Source organism: Agelaius phoeniceus, chromosome 3 (genome assembly GCF_051311805.1).
Source record: "Agelaius phoeniceus isolate bAgePho1 chromosome 3, bAgePho1.hap1, whole genome shotgun sequence".
In the NCBI taxonomy this organism is placed as follows: Eukaryota; Metazoa; Chordata; class Aves; order Passeriformes; family Icteridae; genus Agelaius; species Agelaius phoeniceus.
Window position 1 is genome coordinate 16,789,691 of NC_135267.1, and position 20,392 is coordinate 16,810,082.

General features: G+C 35.6%; 1 protein-coding gene across 1 annotated transcript in view; it reads right to left on the reverse strand.

Moving 5' to 3' along the window:
- EYS (EGF-like photoreceptor maintenance factor) overlaps positions 1–20,392 on the reverse strand; it is a 792,123-nt gene that overhangs the window by 487,098 nt on the left and 284,633 nt on the right. Inside the window, exons 16-19 of the mRNA XM_054630570.2 lie at positions 6,952–7,074; positions 5,669–5,782; positions 4,389–4,502; positions 3,822–3,935 (exon numbers count right to left, since the gene is read on the reverse strand). Coding sequence (XP_054486545.2) covers positions 3,822–3,935; positions 4,389–4,502; positions 5,669–5,782; positions 6,952–7,074 — 465 coding nt within the window. The remainder of the gene's footprint in view (positions 1–3,821; positions 3,936–4,388; positions 4,503–5,668; positions 5,783–6,951; positions 7,075–20,392) is intronic.

Consider the following 20,392-nt stretch of genomic DNA (forward strand, 5'->3'; position numbering starts at 1 on the left):
TCCTCCCAAGAGAAATACAAGAAACTATGAGTACACAGTAATACCTTAATTAAATTTCTGATGAATTTTCATATGTATATAAATTTTTATAAAAGTTTTTAAAATATGAAAGTATTAATTCAGGATATTATAAAGTTTACCAAATGTAAAAAATGAATAGCAGCTATCTTGCTCTCAGAAGACTTGAAATGGGAAGAAAGCAAAAATTTGCTTAAAAATCATGAGGAGATGAAGGAGAAGAAAAAAGGAAAAAATCAAAACTTTCTGGTCATAATCTTCCTTAGTCTCCTTGTTAAAATAAAGAAATAAAAATAGTCAAGGAAATTAAACCAAAAGCAAGATAAATGTATGTAAACCAGTTTCTACATATAGAATCAATTTCTAGCTTAATCTGACAGACTATCTTTTGTATGAATGCACCTGAATGCCCAAATCATGCTCTGAATCATCATTCCTTATTTCCATGTTTGATATAGTTGGCATATGCTGTACATCTTCTGATCAACTGGTACATGTTCCTGATTTATGTTCCTAATAATAGTTCATGCCCTTCAAGTCAGATTTTGTAATGGGGCAATCAAATCATTGCAATATTCTATGGAAATATATCTTCAGATTGCTTTCCAGGTAAATGACAGCATTCATAATACAGCATTTATTGTTTTCCGCTAAGAATATCTGAAGCAAGAAAATCTGTGAAAATACTCAAAACCAAAACAGGTGTTCCTATATAATTTTTGCCATTAACATTATGCATGTACCTTCTTAACTAAGTGATTCTGTAATCTGTAATTAGTGCACACAAAGCTATTCATTAAAATGCCCTGAATATATCCAGACAATTAAAAAGCATAGTTTAACTAGACATTATGTTGGCTTACTGTGAATCTGTTAAAGGATACATTTACAGCAGTTTAACACTAAATAAACAGATGGTGTGCGACAGAGGTAGCATTTTCATATAAACCTAATCTACTTTTATTTATACCCATATAAATCCAGACAAAATCAGTATAAGAATTTGATATTGGAAGGTGTTGACTAAAGCTGTAAAAAAGTAAACAGCCTCAGACATCCAGTACCAGAAATATTATCATAGAATGGAGTCATAGAATCATTTAGGTTTGACCTAAATGACCTCCAAGGTCATTGAGTCCAACGTCTGACCAATCACCACCTTGTCAATTAAACCACAGCACCAAGTGCCATTTCCAGTCTTTTCTTGATCACGTCCTGGGATGGCAATATTGGTACTTTCCTCAACAGCCTATCCAATGCTTAATCACCCTTTCAGTGAAGAAATTCTCCTCGTATTATACTTGAACCTTCCCTGGTTCATCTCTTGTCCTGTTGATGCCTGCTTGGGAGAAGAGGCCTACCCCCACCTTGGTACAATCTCCTTTCAGGAAGTTGTAGAGAGTGATATGATCATCCCTGAGCCTCCTCCTCTACAAGCTAAGCAGCCCCATCTTCCTTCTCCTGGTGAGACTTACACTCCAGAACCTTCACCTGCTCTGTTGCCCTCATGGGCACACACTCCAGCCCCTCAATGCCTTTCTTGCAGTGAGGGGCCCAGAACTGGACACGGGATTTGAGGTGGCCCTGCCAGTGCCAAGTACAGAGGGACAATCCCTGTCCTGCTCCTGCTGACCACATTATCGCTGATACAGGCCAGGATTTCCCTGCCCTTCTTAGCCACCTGGGCAGACATGTTCAAGCTCTGTCTACCCCAGGTTCTTTCTGCTAGGCAGCTTTCCAGCCACTCTGCCCACAGCTTGTAGGGATGAATAGGGTTTCTGTGTAGGACCCTTCACTTTGTCTTATTGAACTTCATAACACTGACCTTGGCATACTGAACCAGCCTGTCCTGATCCCTCTGGAAGTTAGCCTTTCTAACTTCCAACAGATCAACAATCCCACCCAATTTGGTGTCATCTGCAAAGTGATTGAGGGTGCCCTTGGGCCCTTCACAAAGATCATTGACAAAGATACTAAACAGGACTGGACCCAATATTGAGTCCTGGGCAGCCCCACTAGTGACTGGCCATCACACAGATGTGACTCCATACACCACCATTCTCTGAGCCTGGCCATCCAGCCAGTTTTTAACCTAGTGAAGAGTTCCCCTGTCTTAGCCATGGATTACCAGCTTCTCCACAAGTATGCTCTTGGAGACAGTATCAAAGGCTTTGATGAAGTACAGGTAGAAAACATCCACAGCCCTGATGTCACTCACCAGGTGGGTCATCTGGTTAAAAAAGATCAGGTTGGTCAAGCAGGACCTGTCTATCCTAAACCCACATGTCTGGGCCTGAACCCTTGGTTGTCCTGTATGAGTCATGTGATCACACTCACGATAATCTGTTCCATGACCTTGCCAGATACCAAGGCCAGGCTGACAAGTGTAGTTCCCCAAACCCTCCTTCCAACCCATCCTGAGAATAAGCATCACACTGGTCAACCTCCAGTCATTTTTGACCTTCCCAGTTAGCCAGAACTGATGACAAATGATGGACAGTGTCTTGCTGAGCTCTTCTGGCAGTTCCTCAGTACCCTCAGGTGGATCCCATCTGGCCTTATAGACTTGTGAGTGTCTCAGTGGCACAGCAGGCCATTAACTACTTCCTCCTATAATGTTCTCAGAGGATCTCAGTTACATTTTATGAGTCCTGCCAGCAGGACTTACCTTTTCCATAAAGCATATGAGACACTGCTAGTCTGTTGAAGGATGACTACAGAAAGGTTGACTTTCTGAATTTTTAATTACTTACTTAAATAGCTAAATGAATACCAAAATCTGCTGGAAATCCGGTTCCTTTTGCAAGATGTACTCAAAAGACCAGTATTTCTAACCATGTACTGAAAATTATTTTACATCTTCCTGCACAGAGGCAATTCTGATAATGCAGTATTCATTTACTTGTTACTGTACTGGATTTTATTCAGTAGAGCATAAATAAAAACTAACAAAAATGACAAACTAAATTTTGACCATTAATTAAAATAATAAGAACAAACATGAGTGCTTGTTCATGAGCTCATGAAAAATGAATTTTATTCAACCATCTTCCCTATAGGGGAAAAGTCCTGCTGTCTCAACATACCAGGAAAATTGTCTTTTAATGATTGTTCTGGAATCCTTAGTAAGTATCATTATATTGAACTGCTGGAGGAAAAATGTGTTTATATTTAATTTACAAATCAATAGGTGCTTTTAATTGAGACTATCACTTGAACTATATTTGCTCAAGAACACCACACAATTTGTTTCTTTAAATTATTTTAGCAGTAAGTTTAAATTTAGCTGAAAATTTTATTTATATGAAAAATTTATATGAAAACTGTCGCAATAACTTTGCAATTTAAGTGTATTTCTTTTAAAGCATCATAAGAAATAATCACACAGTTTGTGGATTCCAGGATAGCTATAAATTGCTTTCTAAAAATGATAAAATAATGTAGAGAATGCCAATAGAATTGGAGAGAAAACTGCGTAGAAAATCAACCAATCTTTGTGATGGCAGCTTAATGGGTACATACCTCCTATTACTTATGTAAGTAATTTTATTCTGTTAACAAACTGATTTTAAAGTATCAATTTTGTTTAATAAAGAAACACACCTAGCAGATGTATAAACAATGATCCCTTCACCTTAGTTGCAGCTGAAGGCATATATAGGGCTGGTCACTTTGAGAACTTTGTTTGGGGAAGTGAAGGACTATTAATGCTGTAGGAACACTGAAATGCATTTAAACAAGTGATAGAAATGCCTTATAAAGTTAATTATGTTTGCTTTCCCCTCTCCCTTGGTGTTCATTACCTTTAAACGGAGCCACACATTGGCAGAAATAATTACCAGGCTGGTCAATGCAGGTGGCTCCATTCTTGCAGGGAAATGAAGCACACTCATCTATATCTGTTTCACATCTTGCACCTTTGAAAAGATGAAAATTTTCAACACTTACTAAAAAATCAGGTGCCAATTTCTAATTAATTTGCACCATAAAAATCTCTAGCAACTTGTGAAGATAAGCTAACATACATCAGCCAAACAAACAGCCACACTACTAATTTCAATATCCATTTTGTTTTTATAACCACAAATACATACCGACTTATTTCTGAGTTACTAAATGGTAACTAGTTTTCCTTATGTGTCCAAGCTTTGAAGGCCTTTTTAAATGCAGACTAATTTATCTTGTGCTATGAGGTTTACAGATGCAGTCAGTGTTCCAGTTAGTTGGAATGCAAATTAAACATTAGACCAGGGCAGATAAAGAGAAATAACGATAAAACACAAGCAAATTAGTCAGTAATGTCTTAATGGATGCTTTGTGCACTACCTGGCTGTGGAAAAAAAAAAAGGTTTGCTATGAAAACAACTCACCAGTAAAACCAGGTAGACAGACACATTTATAGCCACCAATAAGGTCTGCACATGATGCATTATGAAGACATGGAGAACACTGACATTCATTTATATTTGCTTCACAAGTTGTACCTATAAATATAGAATCAAGGAAAGGGGAAAGAAGTTATTCCATGGCACCTTTAGGTAAGGACCAACATTTATTTTAACTGAATGTAACTCACATATCAGAATCTATTTGACACCTTTTTAATATTCAGATCTGGGTGTTTATGACAGATGTTAATCTTCTGAATGCTTAATTTGTTCACTAATTTTTCAAAAACGTTAAAAGTACAGTAATCAAACAGTTAACTAAGGCTTAAAGCAGAAAATTTTCTTATTATATAAATATAGAAGAACAGAAACCGTATTACAGTAAGTATAATAGACAGCATTGCAGTGGTATTAGAGGAAATGCTTCTTATGTTCATGATAAGGCAAAAGATGTACTTCCAATAAACTATGAAAAAGAAATCTGTTATAGAAAAGAAGAAAATTTATTCCAATGTAGACTATAAAAACCCCCCATAACTACTCAAAGTATAAAAATACTTCATTGCTAATATTTGTCAGTGAACCAAATTCTTTATCATTTGAAGAATAATTGAAAAATTGCATCAATTGCATGATTTGGGAAGTTAAAAGCATTTAAAGAAATAAAAATGCAAGTGATAATTCTTCTGAATAGATGAGTGGTAGAAATTACTATTTTGCACTGGGACATTTGAATTATGGATTGATTTGTATTTTAATGATTAAATATCTATGATGTTTAAAAAATGAAGCTTTAAAAAGAAAATGGATACACTTTAAATTCCTGATCCAAGCTGAAAGGATAGCTGCAGCTATTAATGCACCCACTTATCAAAGCTAATAAATTTTTCATGTAAATTGTACAAATATGACAAAGCCAAAACCTTTACCACACAGTTGGATTTTTTCTCAATTTGAGGATATTAAAGCTTCGAAATATTTTAAAAGCTTGCAGAAAAAAGTATCCCCAATTCTCAGAATTCACTGAACCCCACAGATCCATTTTCAACAGCCAAGACACCAGTTAGCAGAAAACACCTAGTTCCATGCTATCATGAAAACAAAATGGGTAATTTAGTCAAGATATGCTTCTTCTAACTGACATGTTTATGACTTCATATGACATCCATGTGTGAATACATGTGTTTCATCTGATGCTTAAAAAAATGGTGTAAAACTCTGAGTAGGTTTACAAAATTATCATTCTGTGCATTTTTTTTTACCTTCAAATCCATCCTGACAGATGCAACTGAAGGCATCCAGATGATCAACACAAGTAGCTCCATTGTGACAAGGGTCACTAAGACACTCATCGACTTCAATCTCACAGTTATGACCTGGAAACAAGTGGAAGATTAATTTCATTAGAACACGCCACTGGTGAATCATCAGCACAGGCAGCAACAACAAAATGAAATAACTGAGTTTAGGTACAGGGAGCTTTTAACAATGAACCATAAATTGTCTTTGGGGAATTTATTTCTTTTTGATTAAAGGAAAAAAGCAAAATGAATATAATGTTGAACAAAGATTTTATAGACTCCTTACAGATGTAATCAAAAACTTGCATATTTTCATATTTTAAGGGCAAGAAAGCCTTGAGTTTTCATAAAACATTGCAAATGTAAATATGGTTTCCAAGGGAAAAAATAAAATAATATGCTCTTTCTCTATTATATTATTTTTTTCATTAATTTGTGGCTTTGTTTTAAAGATCAGAACAGCAAGTTAAGAGATATTCAGTCTTCTCAAGATCTCAATTCCTCTGGTTGTCTGTGTCCTCCTTGACACAGGAGGACTCAATTCCTCTGGTTGTCTGTGTCCTCCCTTGAGGGAGATATAAGTGTCATCTTATTCCTGCTTTTGGAACCCTCTCAACGTCCGTGGAGTTAGACAGGATGGATCTGGGTAGCACAGCTGATCTGCCACTCAGGGAATTCCTACTGCCCTTGATTATTTCACCATATAGTTGATCAAAAATATCTGTATATGTATCTAGAAAGATTTTTTTTTTCTTTTACACTGGCGTCTGAAAATACTATGTCAGTATGCTGACATAGCCAAAATAATTTTAATCTAGTCAGTGTATTGACAATGGCCTGCAGGGTAGATGCAAACATGAGTAGTTAAACCTGCCCAGGATCTTGGATGTATGTTTGGAGTTGAGACCCTCTTAGTTCAGCCTTACTATTACAGAGAGCACAAAGGAGTTAAATTGAGGCCAACTTGCATATGGCTGGGAGTTTAAATCACATCAGTGTAAGACAGACACTGTGTCTAAAATAGTATAAAGAGTAATTGGAGTGGAAATAGTCCCTTGTAGTCAGTATTTTTACAGCTGAATACTTTTACTCAGCCAAGTACTTTTGTGTGTCAGGAAACAAAAGCTGTTTCTGCCTGAATCAGAGGCACAGTGCTAAATTATCTGTTGCTACTTTTGAACAAACTTTTATTCTCTGGTTTAGGACTGACTGAAACATGTTAAACAGCACTTCTATGAACTTACCTATAAAGCCAGGTGCACAGAAACAGAGATAGCCACCCACAGTGTCTTTACAGATGCTGGAGACCCCACATGGCTGTGATAGGCAGGCAGCAACACTAGCTTCACACAACTCACCAGTAAAACCTGTTGAAAAATAGAGTAACAGAAGACTTAGGAAATTTATTAAAGTTAATCTGAGGAAACAGACAAGTGACAGACCAATTAAATGTGTACTGTTCCTATGTTTTAAAATCTTATTTAGAATAGCGTAAAATATTCAAATTTCCTTGAAAGTTTAAGTTTCATATACAAAACAACTCTAAATGGAACAAAGTCATGGTTATAAAGTCAATGATAAAGCTATACTTCAAATTATAATAAAAACCCTTCAAAATACAATGGGCATCAAGGAAATAATAATTTTCATTGATGATAGAACTTTTGTTTTTGAACATACACAATAAATAGTTGCAAGAAAATAATCTTTGTTAGACTGATTCTTTTTCAAACCACATTAATATATTTAACTATGTGATATAAAGCAGTTGAAAAATCAATCGATATGTGTGGAGTTAGTATCCAAATGCTGAATATAAACAAAAAGTTTCAAATTTTAGACATTTCGGTTTGGTCATAAAAACTTTTAGTGAGTTAAAGCATAAGAAGTACAGTTTTCTGGTCTCCTATTAGCTGAGCATTTAAAATTTTCTAAATATTTTTAGTGCAACAAAGATCAAAACAGACTAGACCAATTTATTATAATTTAACAAGTGCAGCACGGAAAGCCACTAAAGACTTAAACCAGAGATTTGGTTAAGTGAGTTAAACATAATGAATTCCAGTGTCTTACAAACTTAGACACTAAGTCTGGCTGAAGATCTGAACTTCACATTTAATTTAAAAATATATTTATAAAGAAATGCCATGCTTCAGCAGCATAGGTATTGCCATGACAGATTCCAGTGTACCTTGAGGTTCCTCATATCTGACATTGTGTTAGTCAAATTTTTAGACAAAGAGGAAGACTCTTTGGTCAAAGATGTTCAAATAAATCTGCATTCCTACTGTATGCTGTGATAGCTTTCAAAACTAAACATAACCTAGTTTTAATAGTGTTTATTAAATGCAGTTGACTATAATAAATAATTACAAAATTTCATAAGTTCAGTACTGCATGGACCTAGTCTTTAAATGACAGGAAATGGAAACCGTGTTCTTAAGGCATGACTGAAGACCTTCTGATCTGGAAGAATTTTTAACTTTAGAATATCTTGTTACATGAGGGAAGACAGCAGCTTCTGACCATCAGGGTAAATTGCTGGAACATGCTGCACTTTACAAATTCTGGCTTGTTGAACAGCCCTTTGAGGCATAAATACAAGGCAATGCATATTAAAACTGCCCTACACATGCAGTCATTTTCGTTTCTAAATCAGTAGATGCAGAAAGGTGACTTTAAGCTGTGTTTCAATTCCATCCTAAACACCAGCCATGCAACATTCTTGCACAGCTGAAGTTTTCCTTCTTGTTGAGTGCCATTAAAAATTTAAGTCTCTCATTTTGCCTTTGTAAACAGCTCTTAACATCTGCATAATGAAGTACTACATAAACCTAATATAAAATATTAGTATAAAGAAATAAAATGAAAATGTTGATCAATGATGGTATCAGCTATGCACAGATATAGCTATAGTTGTTGCATGTTTAACTTTTATCAAAATAGAGATAATGAATATAGAAAAGCCAACAGGTATTTTTTCCTTGATGAAATAAAAATTATTATTCATAACTTTATAGATTTGAAATAAAGGTCTTAACCTATGTGTCTTTTTATTTCTATGTTTTGAATTAATTATTGAAGTATTTCAGCATGGATTATTGGGCTTTGAGAAATCTGATCTACTTTAAAAAGTCACTATACTAAGTTGAAGAACAAAAGGTAGTGGTTTCAGGGCTCAATTTTAATATTATACATCTGGTTATGTATAAGGTTTCTCTTCAAAACAGATTCAGTCAGATTGCTTAACAATACTTAACATTTCCTAGAAAAAGAAATGACCACATTTTGATTTCTTTTTTTTCTTACAGATATACAAAAGATACTTCATAAGTTTAGATAATGAAAATTTCACAACAGAATATTTTTTTTTTAATGCCACATTTGCATTCTTGAGACATTTCTTTTTGACAAACCCAAATGCCTCACGACAAAAGTGATTTTTACTAGTCAGGCTGTGACACTTAAATTCTCCAGGGAGATCACTGAATTGTGATCCATTCTGACATAGTCCAGCCACACAGTGATTTATGGCAATTTCACTACATGGCTCCTTATATTCTGGATGGCAGGTACATCTGAAACTATTAACTGGAACCTCACATTAAGGGTTATTGTCAGAGCCAGCAGGATTTGATGTGCATTCATTCACTCTTATTGAACAAATAGTACTTCTGGGGAAAAAGTTTTATGGTTCCTGTTAAAATTAGATCTAAGAAAAGCTTAAACAAAAGAAAGAAAGAAAAAGAAAGAAAGAAAGAAAGAAAGAAAGAAAGAAAGAAAGAAAGAAAGAAAGAAAGAAAGAAAGAAAGAAAGAAAGAAAGAAAGAAAGAAAGAAAGAAGAAAGAAAAAGACAAATGTCAGAATTTAATAAATTCATGTAAAACCTGGACAATATTTTCATTGTCATTAGGATTCATACATAATGGGTTGCGAATTTATCCTTATATGTACTGAATGTGATAATAATTATATATAAAACCATTTCATTAATTTGATTTTGGGATAGAGTGGTTGTTTGTCATTCAACACCTATCATAGTGAAATTCTGCTTGTGCTTGGGTCCTCTGGAATTTCAAATATAAAAATTGCACTTACTGAAAGAATTACACAAAATGTGAAAAATTTAAGAAATATGCAATTAATAATAGCTGTGTTGAACAAAATAAGGAGTAATAAGGAGGGAAAATCATCAGCTTGGCATGTGATTGGGTTTGCTTGGCCAGGTTTTGGTAGCAGGGTGGGGGCTCACAGGGCTGGCTTCTCTGAGAAGTTGCCAAAAGCTTCCCCCATGTCTGACAGAGCCAATGGCAGCTGCCTCCAGGACAAACCCCCGGCTGGCCAAGGCCAAAACCATCAGCAAATGGCAGTAATCCTTCTGTGATCATATTTAAGGAGGAAAAAACTGATTGCACAGAGGTAATTTTGGCCAGGGAAAAACGGGGTAAGAACCAGAGGAACAGCTCTGCAGATGCCAAGGTCAGTGCAGAAGGAGGGGCAGGAGGTGCTCCAGGCCCCAGAGCTGAGATTCCCCTGCAGCCCCTGGTGTAGCCCATGGTGAGGCAGCTGTGCCCCTGCAGCCCATGGAGGTCCATGGTGGATCATGTTACCTAGGCACTGTCAGATTTTTGTTTGCTTCAGATGCTTTTAAATAGTTCAACTTCCCATTTTCTTCAGATTTTTTTTGCAATACCTCAAGTTAGACCTGACAGTTCTATACTTCACTTCTGCTCCTTTCTACCTTTCTGTAACTTGGGCCTAACCACAAGCTACAGCTCTGAAATTGCTCTGAATCCTTTCTAAATACCACAGTTGAAGCTGTAGCCAAACAAACAGATTTTAGAGTATGCATTTTCATTTGAACACTCTGGGTTCTTCTGTGACTGATAAAATAATGAAGACGATTATTCTGGGAGTTATAGAAAAACACCTGAAAAACAGTACAGTATTGGTCATGGCTTAATGAGGGGAAAGTCCTGTTTATCAAACATCATTTCCTTTTAGGACAAGGTAACCTACTGTTGATCAAGGGAAGTCAATTGATGTAATATTTCTGGCTTTCTGCAACGCTTTTGATACTGTTTCTCACAGAGTCCTTCTGGACAAAATGTCCAGCACACAGCTGGGTAAACACATCATGTGGTGGGTGAGCCACTGGCTCAGGGGTTGGATGCAAAAGGTTATAGTGAATGGGGTGACATCAGACGGGTGACCTGTCACTGGTGGGGTTCCACAGGGCTCCATCCTCGGCCCTGTGCTCTTCAACATCTTCATAAATTACTTGGACACAAGAATTTAAGGAATACTAAGTCTGCCAATAATACTAAACTGGGAGGAACTGTTGACTCCCTCAAAGGCAGAGAGTCCCTGCAGAGAGAAAGAATAATTAGGGTACTGGGCAAACACCAATCACATGAAATTCAGCCAGGGAAAGTGGTGGGTTCTGCATCTGGGTCAGAGAAACCCTGGATGAATGTACAGATGTGGAATGAGGCACTGGAAGCAGCACTCACAGAACATGAGCCAGCAGTGCTGTGGCAGCCAGGAGAACCAACCCTGTCCTGGGGGGACATCAGGCACAGCATGGGCAGCTGGGAAAAGGAGGGGATTGTCCCACTCTGTCCTGTGCTGGGGCAGGCTCACCTCAAGTTCCATGTGCAGTTTTGGGTGACACAATATAAGAAAGACATTTAAGAGTGTCCAAAGGAGGGCAACAAAGATGGTGGTGAAGGGTCTTGAAGAGAAGCCATTATGAGGCGTGGCTGAGGTCACTTGATCTGTTCAGACCATTGCTTTTCAGAGGTTCTTCATCTATTTTTGAATATAGCACAAATCAGCAGAACAGAAGTTCTGATCAAGGTTCTTTCAAAAGGAGTAAATCTGACCTTTCTGTAACTTTTTCTCTCTCTATTCTTCCCCATCTAGAATTTCTTTCTCCCAATGAGGGCTAGTGAGTGCACCATGTCTCTTTTAGCTAATTGACTTCAATGACCATTTCTACTGCTTTTTGGACAAGCTGAACCTTAAGCCATACACTTAAATGAGAAGATGTAAGAGAACTGTTGCTCTACAGTGTTTTTCTTTAAAAAAAAAAAGCCCTTTAGCCTATGCAAAGGGCAACAATGGCTAGATACATCTTCCAATACTCTAAGAATATTTTTTTCAGTTCCACTAAAAGATAGATTAGAACTAGAGAAAAAGGATTAAGGAAAACCAGAGACATACTCTACACATTTTACAGTAATTCACCGGAAGACTTACAGCTATTACAGAAGAAGTTTGATTACTGTACCACAGCAGGCATCTTCAGAATCTCTCTTATTTACACTAAGAAAACACAGAATAAGTTTTTACTCTGACTGTGATTGCTGTCTTGAAATGTGTCAGGCTATCTTATAATTTTTCGGTATGATGCGTTAAAACAACACCTAATGATGCTTTACACTTGCAGAATAAAATAACTGCAAGAGTAGGAAAAAATATGAAAAATTTATGAAATAATATCTCTTATCAAATTTCATTTTCCCATGATGACTGTGAAATTGTCAATGTTTGCTGATTCTTTTGAGATGATGTCAAGAGCTGTTGAGAAGGTGATACATATTATATAACATAATTTGATTGTTATTAGGCATGGGTAATTTATTACCCTTTCCTATATAACATCTTCCTGTAATTAATATGCAAATCCTGTGGTATTTACAATTCTCTTATGGATAATGAAAAATGAGAGTAAGAAATTGCTTAATTGAAATAGTTTATGCCAGTTAGAATTGGGGTAAAAGCATTGCTGCTAGCAGATCAGAAGGGAAAAAAACCCAACAAACAAAACCAATGACAAAAGTATAAAGAACAATAGGAATCATTAGTATGAATTACCTAACTTATGAATTGCACAGATTTTCAGCTTAACATCTCTGAAAAAAAGTTCAGTGAAATACAAAGCTCCCAATAAAATCAGCCCAAGCAATGGGCAATGTTGCTATTCTTCCTCAGTTACATCTGGAGGTATTGCATGCTTTCAGACTTTGTGTGTCGAGAATAAGGAGATAAGAGGACGAGCTGATCCCCCATTGCGTAATATGACAGTGGATTAAATAAAGAGCTCTTCAGTTCAATATTCTTATTTTAGAGTTGAACTAATTTGTTACAGAAAGTAAGTTCAATGACTTTATTAAAAAGAGAATGACTTCAAGTGCCACACAAATTCAGGTATGTATTTGCTCAGGACTGTAAAAGATTTTTAAGTAAAATTTAGGAAGACAAATATGAAAATAAAAACAGACATACATTGGCTTGTTATTCATGCCATTCATAGAATTAAGATTGGCAGGCAGTGGCAAGCAAAATTTTTGGGTTGAACTACTCCTTAGAATTTGCTGATAAGCAATCTGTTGGACAGAGGCAGAGTACATAGACATTCCCTGTCATCTATCATATATTTTCTAGTCTCTCTTTTGTAAATTTTAAAGATAATATGAAATCCAAATATGATCCTTCATTTCTCATCTGATTAGAACACCATATGGTACTAGAAACCTGGGGGGGATAAAAAAGGGATTGATTTTAGTAACAGGTAAGTAAAGGAAAAAAAAACGTGATTAAACCACATAAAGCAACAGCAGTGGACTTTGCTGAAGGTCTGGTAAAACAATTCTCTTACTTGTTGAGAATTTTCTATATAATATTTTTACTCCTTATTAATGCAAGTAGAGACATAGATTATGAAAACTGAACAAATACTAATTATTTTTCAGTACACTGTAGGACCAGAGGATTACTTGGAAAGTGAGTTGTCAAAGAAGGAAGTTATTTTAAAGAAGGGTAGAAAACCATGAAGACAGAACAAAAATGTAGATAAAAAATTAAATGAGTGGAAATTTCAAAGAAAAAGAATAAAGCATATCCAAAATAAAGACTGTTAATATTTCTTTAGAAATGGCAGTAGAATAAAGAGTGTTTCAGTTTTGGCTATAAAAATACACTTCTGGAATTTATTTTTTTTTAATCAGAGGTGGCTAAACAACATAGCAGACCATAATTTGAAAACCTTTATTAGAAATTTGAATGTATTTAGACATGTGGTGGACAAATAACCTATTAATTATCTACTTTTCAGAAAAAGAAGTTTTGGAATAAACAAATTTTAAACATATAAATCAAACATAGAAAAATTATGTTTAGTAGGCGTAGCATACTAACATCAGAAAAAGACAATAGTTTGATTATCACATTAAGTTCTCCACAAAATGTATGATTTTAAGCCTATTGACCAAACTTTCAGCAGTTTTCTGGAATGTGATGTCTGAAAACAAATATTATTTACATTTCTCATGTCAGAAATGGAAAAAGGTAGAGAAGAGCCAGAGATTACAGCATTGTAAATCTTATTAATTTCTTATTAAAAGTGAAGTGAATGGGCTCACTCTATAACCAAGAGGCACTTAACCATGGGAACATATTCCAATAATGCATCAGAAAAAAAGAAAAATATAGAGATATGAAAAATAAGAAGCAGAAAATTAAAATTAGTCACAATTGGCAAATTAAATCCTTTATAAAGAATGTAACTCTGGTGAATTTTGAAATACAGCTATGATGGTTTTAACAAGTCTTTAAAATAACTGGTTAGTATCATAATCATTCCTTTCCATCCTGTTACTGCCATTACAGTACTTTTAGAAATGAATAGACTCAAGCTAAAGGCTGTCACAGAGATATTTCCTGACCTGGGGGATTTGTAATGGGTTATTACAGTGTTCCTTAAGACATCACTCTTTTGTGTCTGCTTTTGGTAGCAGTAACTCAATGTCTTATTAGACACTTTGAAATAAACAGTGTTGTTTTTATTAGAAAAATGTCAAATTTTTAAGTCATCTGCTAGGGTTGGTGGATTGAGTTGGCATTACAAATGAGCTATTAATCAGTTTTCTTCCCTGTATTTTTAGCCTCATAAATGACAGCACATTTTTTTAAAAAGGAGAGGAAGTTGACAATTTTTTCTTGTTCGAGTGCAGGAAAATTTCTTTTACCACTGACATGAAGCACTATACTGAAAAATTGGAAAACAGGTAGAAAATTGGAATTATAAAAAAAGAATCTTTCTTTATGAAGCTATTGCACATAATAAAGTATCTTTTTACAATATCTAGGAATTTTCCATGTAGTCCCTTCACCATGATTGCTTTCTCTTTCTTCATCACAGGCTGCCTTAACAGCAAAGTCTTATAAGAGACTTTTTAATGAGATTTTCAAAGTTTGTTGCTCTTCTCATTTGTCCTTTCTTCCTTCCTATTTTTGGAGGACACTTTTGGATTCCACCTTTTCGTTCTCCTACACTTGGGGACAAGTTTATATACATAGTATGTGTTGATGTATAATGAATGATTTTCAGTGTCATTGTGTGAATTTTCTTCTTCCTTCTTCATTTAATTATTTTAATTTAAAAACTGTAATTAAAATGTGTATCTATTTCAAGAGTTTTTAAAAAATCATTGTATCTTGTTTTACATCTTCTTAATTTACCAATCTTTTATATATTTGAGTCTTTCAGTGCAAAAACTCACTAAATGCTTATTTCTATAAGAATAATATAATGAAATCTCACTGAAGTAGAAATTGCAGAGCTTTATTTTCTCCTAATACATTTATGTTCAATTTCTAACAGATAATAAAGATTAGGTTTAAAATTTTAAATCTTACTGTGCCTCTGGGAGCATTTTGAACAAACAGAAGGTACAGATGCCAGTGTATTACAGAATGCACAGTCAGTATTACATCATGGTGCACAGCTTGAATACACAATGTCTGAACAATTACATGTCCACTAGAGGAATGAGCTATTATGCACTTTTCCAGCAGCATTTTTATTTACATAAATCTCAAAGACTTTTGTCTGCATGTATATTAAAGTTAGCATTACAACTTCAAACATGCATGTCAAGTTAATCCAAAAGTAAGATAATTACAAATGAGGAAACTTAAAACTTTTCTGCACTGTTCTCTTGCTTTTCTAGAGAAAATCATGAAAGTAGAAAATGGTATGTATCTCTTGAAATTTGATATACATAGAGAATTGGAAAGGAAGATGATAGAAAACTGCTGAGTCGTGATAAGGACAAATTAGTGGATTACAAAAAAAAAATAAAATAATACACCAAGTAATGCAAAGGCACTCTTCACTGTCGGGTCCGGCTGCCTGTCTCTGCCCCGACACGGGTAGAGTGGTTCTTGGGTGGCACGCGATGCAAAGGACAAGTCTGGACTCTTCAGCTTTCGGTCTTCAGGTTGTTTATTATTTCTTATCTACAAAATTTTTCTGTCTGCCCAACAGAGGTCTGATCTGCAAGCAGTCACAGGCACTCTCTGACCACCCACGGGGCGGTCATGTCTTTTTATACTAAAACCTACGTATACAATATTTACCTTTATTTCCCAATGCTTTTCGCCCATGTTAGCAAGTGCACCTTCACCATAAACCAATCCCCAAGTGCCAACATCATCACAGGAGATGGAGGACAAGAAGAAGAAAGAAGAAGGACAAGACACGCCCCGATCCCTCCATCTTGTCTCCATAACCCCCCTGTACCAAAAACCTTAAAGTCTATATCTCACCCTCTAAATGTGTCTCTTTTACACCTTGTACTCTAAAGTGATTCTCTTGTCCTCAGACTCTTGTTACTTCTGTGGATGGATCAAAATCAAGCCACCAAACACTCTTGGCAACATTCCAGGGTTTTCGAGACCCCCAAGAGTTCTCCTGGCATCTCTGGACATCGGGAACGATGTGCTGAGATCCCACACTTCACCTCCTCCCAATGGCCATATGGTCTCTAGCAACAGCTACTTTAGAAAACTCTTTCCAGGATTTTATGGCTGACTATATAATTGCATATGGAATAGAATATCTCCTTGGTCCTTTGGGGGCAGCTGTCCCAGCTCTGTACACTCCAAGGTGTTTTTCCACTCCAGCCTATTCACTGTCAGGGGAAAATGAGAAACAGAGATGGCCATGATGCTGTGCAAGCACTGCTCAGCAACAGCCAAAACTTTCCTGAGTTAGCAACATGGCTTTGGTCACCAATCTAAACCACAGCACTGTAACTTCTATGAAGAGGATTATTTCTATCTCAACCAGACCCTGTACATTGATCCAATTAATTCTTATTTTGGGGGAAATACCCATTAAACATTTATTTTCTTGTGTATTATCCAGTCTTTCTCTTCTGATAATAAGAAGATCAGGGGCTTTTTTCCAGAGTGAAAAAGCAAAGAATGGCCTTCAATGGTTTTTTTCTTCTTCCTAATGTTGAAAATACTGTAAAATACTTTGGAATTCTTTTTCTTTATAAAAGGAAGCTCCCAACTTGTGTCAATTTTAGAATTGCTGCCTTTTTCAGCTAGGTAATTTATGAATAAATTGCTACACGTTATGTAAAAAACACTTGAAGTTTAACTAATATTGTAAAGGGCTCCACGAAAAAATGAAGTAAACAATCCTACCTTCAGTGGTAAAAAATGACTAGATATGCTTGAGATTATCTTTATTAGAGAAATATCTTAATACACTAAGAGTCTTAAAACCACAGAAGAATCACTGGGGTATTAAAATATATTTAACATTTCACAATTATAAGAGAAAAAACTACTAGTTTATGGATGAGCTACAAATGTAAGTAAAAACTCTTGTGAAGGACCCTTAAAAATGTTCCCTGTCGCTCACTGTTTCCAGATACTGCTTTTGCAAGGGGCAGTAACAATGTCAGGTCCTGGAGAACCATCTGCATAACCTCTGCTCCTCCAACACCTCTGACTTTACATGGCCTCAGCCTTCATCCTGGATTAAGAGCCAACACAAATGTCATGGATGTGACTGCCTAAAGAAGTCTCAGTATTAAGATTTTGCAAAAAAGACAACATAATACAAATATATTGACCTCGGTTTCCCTATAATATTGAGCCCACTAACTACTGCTACAAGCAATTCTGTACTATTTGCTATATGAATGCTCAAAGTATCTTCTGTGTCAGTCTGCTGAATAACCTTTCTACAGGTGATTAGGTGGACTTGTTCAGAAAGAGTTCTATCCCAGTACAAATTAGGATGTTAGGTAGAAGAAAAACATGATTTAAAATTGCATAAGTGAATTGTGACTTGGAGCAAGAAATAGAGAATTGGAATTTTAAGCTATGCACCAGGCAGTCTTTTTGGCAAGCAGAGCAACAGCTTCATGTGAAAAATGCTTCACTTTCTGATCAAGCAACTTTGAAATCAAAGCAAAAAATATCATTACAAATTCTATGTTAAGGATCATTGTGCAGCAGCAATGTGAAGAATTGAATGATTTTGTAAACTTTTTTCATTTGTAATCTTGATGATTCACTTTATTTTTTGAGTCACAGCATGCAATAGTTTTTCTAAGGTCTCTTCCTGGCATAAAAACTTTCATGTATAAGCGTCTACTTCATAACAAGGGTTGCCAGAAAGGTTTGAAAGAAAGTACAGTCTTATTTCATGGTACACTAAACTTTAATAACAGCAATACCTTCCAAAAAGGAAGAATTTGATTTACAATTTCTCTGTGTGCATGTTTACTCTTAATCAGAAGTACTGCTCCTTTGATTCAGTGTATTAAGTTGAACAAAAATTGATTTTATCCATCAACTGATAGGATTTTCTGCTTCAAAATCAGTCTCCTTTAGCAATCATGCTAATCATCCAGTAATCCCATTAAAAAAATAAATGTATTAAGTTAAGTATAGCAGGGATATACATCACTGAGGCAAAAATAGGGATGGGAAAGAAATTGTGTAGTGGATGTAATGTTTTCTAAAAGAGAAAAATTGTGCATCCAGCCTACGACTGTCTGAGAGCAGAAAAAGGGAGACTGTTTAGGGAGAGATTATTAGTTTAGCAAATTCTAGTTGTCTGTTCCTTCTGAAACCTTCAAACATTGCAGTGTTTTAAAAGTCAAAGGATTCTTTAGTATTGACTTACAAATATTTTGGTTGTGAACTTGTCTAATCCTTTATCAAAACTTCCAAATAAATCCTCTAGTTACATCCCATTCTGTGGTAACAAATAGAGAAATGCAATCCCAACTGTTAAAAGTTTTTTTATGTTTCTAAGATTCCCTCATGCTTGTCGTCTATAAACTTAAAAGGACTTCACTTTTCCATAAGGAACTTGCTATATTCCACTGAACACTTTTGATGCCTTTTTGAATATATTGTAAAAAATCCAGTAGCTTGTAAATTAAAATTTCTTTAAATATCACAAAAATATTGCCCGTAAACACCTTATAAATTTTAGAAAGAGGTTACTCACTTCTTTCTCAAACTGTGTTTCTCTACTTGACCATTTCAAGGCATGGTTTCCAGATGACAGACTACTGTTGTCATAAAATGTCATAAAATAGCCCTTGTTTTTAACTCTGTTTCCCCCCTTTTCTAAATTCAATATACATAGGTATCCATTTTCTAGTGGAATAAAAAATTAATATTCATGAAAAAAGTGATAGTTTATAAATTCTTGAATGCTCATAAAAAAATCGGGTTTTGGAAAAACATTTCACATAAACAAACAGTTTTATTCTTTTCAGCCACAAACTTGATAAAATGTAACTTTATAATTAAGAATATGCAGAACTTTTTTAGATCTGGTCAAAATGCTTACAGCCTTAAAGACTTTGTGTAGGTACTGGTAGTTCAATTCAAATTCACCTTAAAGTATTATATTTATAAAGTAAAACTGGGCTAAGATCCCTTATTTAGTAATAGAATCATAGGAAAACTTGAGTTGGAAATGATGTCTTGAGGCCATCTAGTCTAATACTCATTCATAGTAATCCCAGCTTGATCAGGTAGCTAAGGGAACTGTCCTGTCAGTTTTCAAATGTGATTCCATAGATGGGGATATCACAAGCTTTCCAGAAAGTATATTCCATATGGACGTTAACTACTTCCATAGTGCTGTTGGTTTTGGGGTTTTTTTTGCCTTAATGTTGAATTTTCCTGCATTCTGACTTGTGTCCATTAACTCTTGTCCTGAGAGAATTTTGAGTTGTAAGAAAAACTTTGTTCTGTCCTCCCTGTATCCTTCCAGGAGTAGTAGTAAACTCCAACAAATTCCCTCAGCCTTTTCTTCAGGGTGAGCAGGTCTGATTACTTCAGCATCTCTCTATATATCATGTTCTCCATTTTCATGGTCCCTTGCTAGACTTGCCTCAGTAAGGAAATGTCCTTCTTTTAGCAGAGAATGCAAAACTTAGATACAGTAATTCAGATGCAGTTCCACAAGTCTGTAGCAGGCTTCTCACTCTCCACAAGCATTTATCAGGTTGTTAAGAAGTCAGGTAACTCAGTAGGACAAGCTGCCTTGTAGTGAGTTGTTTTGGTGCCATGGGGTTAACACTGGTCTGGCATCTCCCAGCTGCCAATGAATATTTTAATATTTAAGTGAGATCTGGGACAATAAATCAGATTTTTGACTAACCTTTTGAGACCCCCTTTTATGACTTTAAAAGCAACACCAGACTTTCACAAAGCAGAAACCTGTACATTTTCCTGGAACTATGTGGAGTTTCTCCCATGAGTAGGGATGCTTCACCATTACTCCCAGGGATGAAGTGAAGGAAACTGTGCACATTATTGTCATTTCAGTAAGTCACATTCGACTTGTATTTC